Below are 2,762 nucleotides of genomic sequence, written 5' to 3'. Positions count from 1 at the left end.
GTGGTGGTTTTTTTTTTTTTTTTTTTTTTTTTTTTTTTTTTTTTTTAACAATGTGAAAAACTCGGAAATTGCTACATTTTTTGTTCCAGGGACGTTCATAATGGATTAGGAAGAATGTGGAGGCATAGAATATTAGAAAAGTTTATAGAAAATAGAAGCTACCGATCTCTAAAACAGTCGTTTACAAAGTAGATATTTATAATTGCATTTAAGAATGGAAGGTAAAATCTAATCCTTTCTCGAATCTGACTAAAACACGATTAGTCCAGGCAAAATCAAGTCAACAAAAAATCTAGTTTTTTTTTCGAATTAGTATAACAGGAGCATTTAAATCCAATTTTTTCAGGTTTAAAACCTTGGGCTCTACCACCTCATGTTACAAGTGGTTGTTTTCCCTGACCATTCTCCTAGACTGTGCCCAAACAGTCTCGGAGTATGCTCACATATAGAAATAGTTTGTAATATGAGGTGTAAACCCAGGTTAAACTTTCTGGTATTCTCGCTTTTGACTAGTGAAGCCTCACATTTATGTAGGTGTAGGTATTCAGAATTTCTGAAATGCCCTGTATACCTAATATTGTTGAACATGCCAACCCTTATTAAGTGTTTTTTTTTTACCTATAATGTTATAGAAAATATCTCGTCATTAGCCTGACAGCTTGAATCTAATTTCAACCTGTTATTTATTTATTTTTTTTTACCCTCAGTCAATAGAAAATAAGAACCACAGAAGAAAGCACTGTCAGGTCTAGTAATCCAAGTACGACTTCTCATTTGACCAGTGTTCCTCCTGGATTGACAAATACTTCGTCGGAGACATCCTTCAGTGTACGAGTATACTGTATATAAGAAGTCTCACCATGAAGTTTCCCTCACCCGATAGTTTCAAATCCTTCATTATTCTCCACTACGCTGGTCTTTACAGTTTGCCTAATCATCACCGTCAGCACTGGCTCAACATTGTTCAGTTCTGCTATAGCTGCTTCGCTTACATCTGTATGGGTCTCTTCAGCATCTCCATCACTCTAAACGTCTTCATCTATGCTATCCATGATACGGCTGAGTTCCTCCAACGCCTCTTTGAAATGATTGGTATTGTAGCTTACACGACTCAGATATTCATCACTAATATCCGCCTCACACGTGTGTTCAACATGTATGCTCTCATGGGACGGACGTTCACTATCTCTGATGTCAGCATTTACGAGAAGCACAAAGCCAAGGAGTCCCGAATCATGAAGTGCATCCTGTGTCTGTGTGTTGGTATGTGGGTAACTCTCCTTGCTCAACCATTTGTAGATCCCCCGGAGAGGGTACTTGTTCTAATGAAGTCTGTGTACCATGCGAAACCTCCCTACAGGAGATTGCCTGTGTTGCTTTGGTTACCTTTCATAGATATCAATGACTGGACCGTCTATTCAATCCTCTACATGCTTGAAGCGTTTGCTTCAACTTTATTCTTTAGTGCCCTCTACCAAGTAGTTAATTTTGAAGTGATGTTCTCAACGCCTCTCGCAGGACAGTTTGAGATGCTTAGTCAGTTCATTACAATGATAGGAGGACAACATCAGAACTCAGTCGGGCAGAGAATTTACTACACTGACATCAGACATAATATTTCCTGGACTGAGAGTCAGCTAGATACTTGGGACAGAACAAAGCCATATGGAAATTTGAGAAAAGAAATGATGAAGACCTACGAGGTGGAGTTTGTGCGACAAGTCATCCGTCGTCATCAAGAATTGGTACACTTCAAAAACGAGGTATGTTACCACCTTTCTACATTTCTAACCTTGGATCATGTCCGAAACTAGGTTGGCTTCTATAGTTATTGTTGGTAGGTACGAACAATTAAAATATAATTTCCACGTTACTAAGATATGAATCTTTAAAGTTTCCAACAATACCTATAATTCCCCAACATGTTCCTCTCGTATGTTTCCAGTATCAGAAGTTCATCGCCTCTCTCCTTGATGTGTTTGGGATTTGTCCTACCCTCCTCATGACCATCTTATCCGTATATCAGATTGCCTACATGGAGCATCTACCCATCACTCAACGGGTCACGATACTCATTGAGTTTATATTCATTAATGTGGGCTACCTTCATCTTACTCTGGAATCGGAGAAGTTAGATGACTGCAATCGTCGTGTAGTGCAATCGCTGATCGCTAGTGAGTGGTATCGCTGTTCCCCTGACACCAGACGATGTCTCTTGATGACGCTACGTCAGGCGCAGATGCCTGGACACTTGCGGTTCATGTGCGGCTTGGTGCGGCTAGATTTGGGTTTCATGATCAACGTGTTGCGGTTCTCGCTGACGTTCGTCAACTTCGTCATGATAACTCTGTCAGGTTAGGGGAAACTTTCTACTAGTGGTTTAGTAACCTGTATTACTCCCTCAGAACTTCTGAGTCAGATGAAGAACCTCTGCGAAATGAAAATTTCCTGAAAGGAGACTTACGGGACCCCCAAAGGTCAGATCAAACCCAAAATCCGAATTCTAATGTAAACCTTTACCTAAATCTTGCATAATTTCGTCAAAGTCGAAGAATAATAATGAAAATAATTGTAACTTACTCTAGTTACTTCTGTTACATATGTACCTACCTTACTAATACTATTCCATTAAAGAAAAAAAAAATCGAACATTTCATTAATCCCGGGATTGAACGGGTGAAATTGACAGTTTCTTATCTCATTCATTAACTAATTTGTTTAATAACAAATAACAATGGTCAAGATAACAACAAAGACCTGGG

The 2,762-nt window shown here is 39.1% G+C and overlaps 1 protein-coding gene across 1 annotated transcript; it reads left to right on the top strand.

The window, feature by feature from the left end:
* The first annotated feature begins 860 nt into the window (after window positions 1-860).
* On the top strand, window positions 861-2,450 carry LOC113472811. Its single transcript, XM_026832597.1, has 2 exons — window positions 861-1,763; window positions 1,946-2,450. The coding sequence occupies exons 1-2, from the start codon at window positions 861-863 to the stop codon at window positions 2,357-2,359; spliced, it is 1,317 nt and encodes a 438-aa protein (XP_026688398.1). The 3' UTR covers window positions 2,360-2,450.
* The last annotated feature ends 312 nt before the right edge of the window (window positions 2,451-2,762 follow it).

This window comes from Diaphorina citri, unplaced genomic scaffold, assembly GCF_000475195.1.
Source record: "Diaphorina citri unplaced genomic scaffold, Diaci psyllid genome assembly version 1.1 scaffold8750, whole genome shotgun sequence".
Taxonomy (NCBI): Eukaryota; Metazoa; Arthropoda; class Insecta; order Hemiptera; family Psyllidae; genus Diaphorina; species Diaphorina citri.
This window is presented reverse-complemented; position numbering and strand designations above follow the sequence as displayed.

Excerpts from the sequence above, each read along its gene's own strand:
- LOC113472811 (XM_026832597.1), top strand. The coding sequence starts at position 861 with ATGAAGTTTCCCTCACCCGATAGTTTCAAATCCTTCATTATTCTCCAC. Across the intron at positions 1,764-1,945 it reads TGGTACACTTCAAAAACGAG|TATCAGAAGTTCATCGCCTC; the intron begins GTATGTTACCAC and ends GTATGTTTCCAG.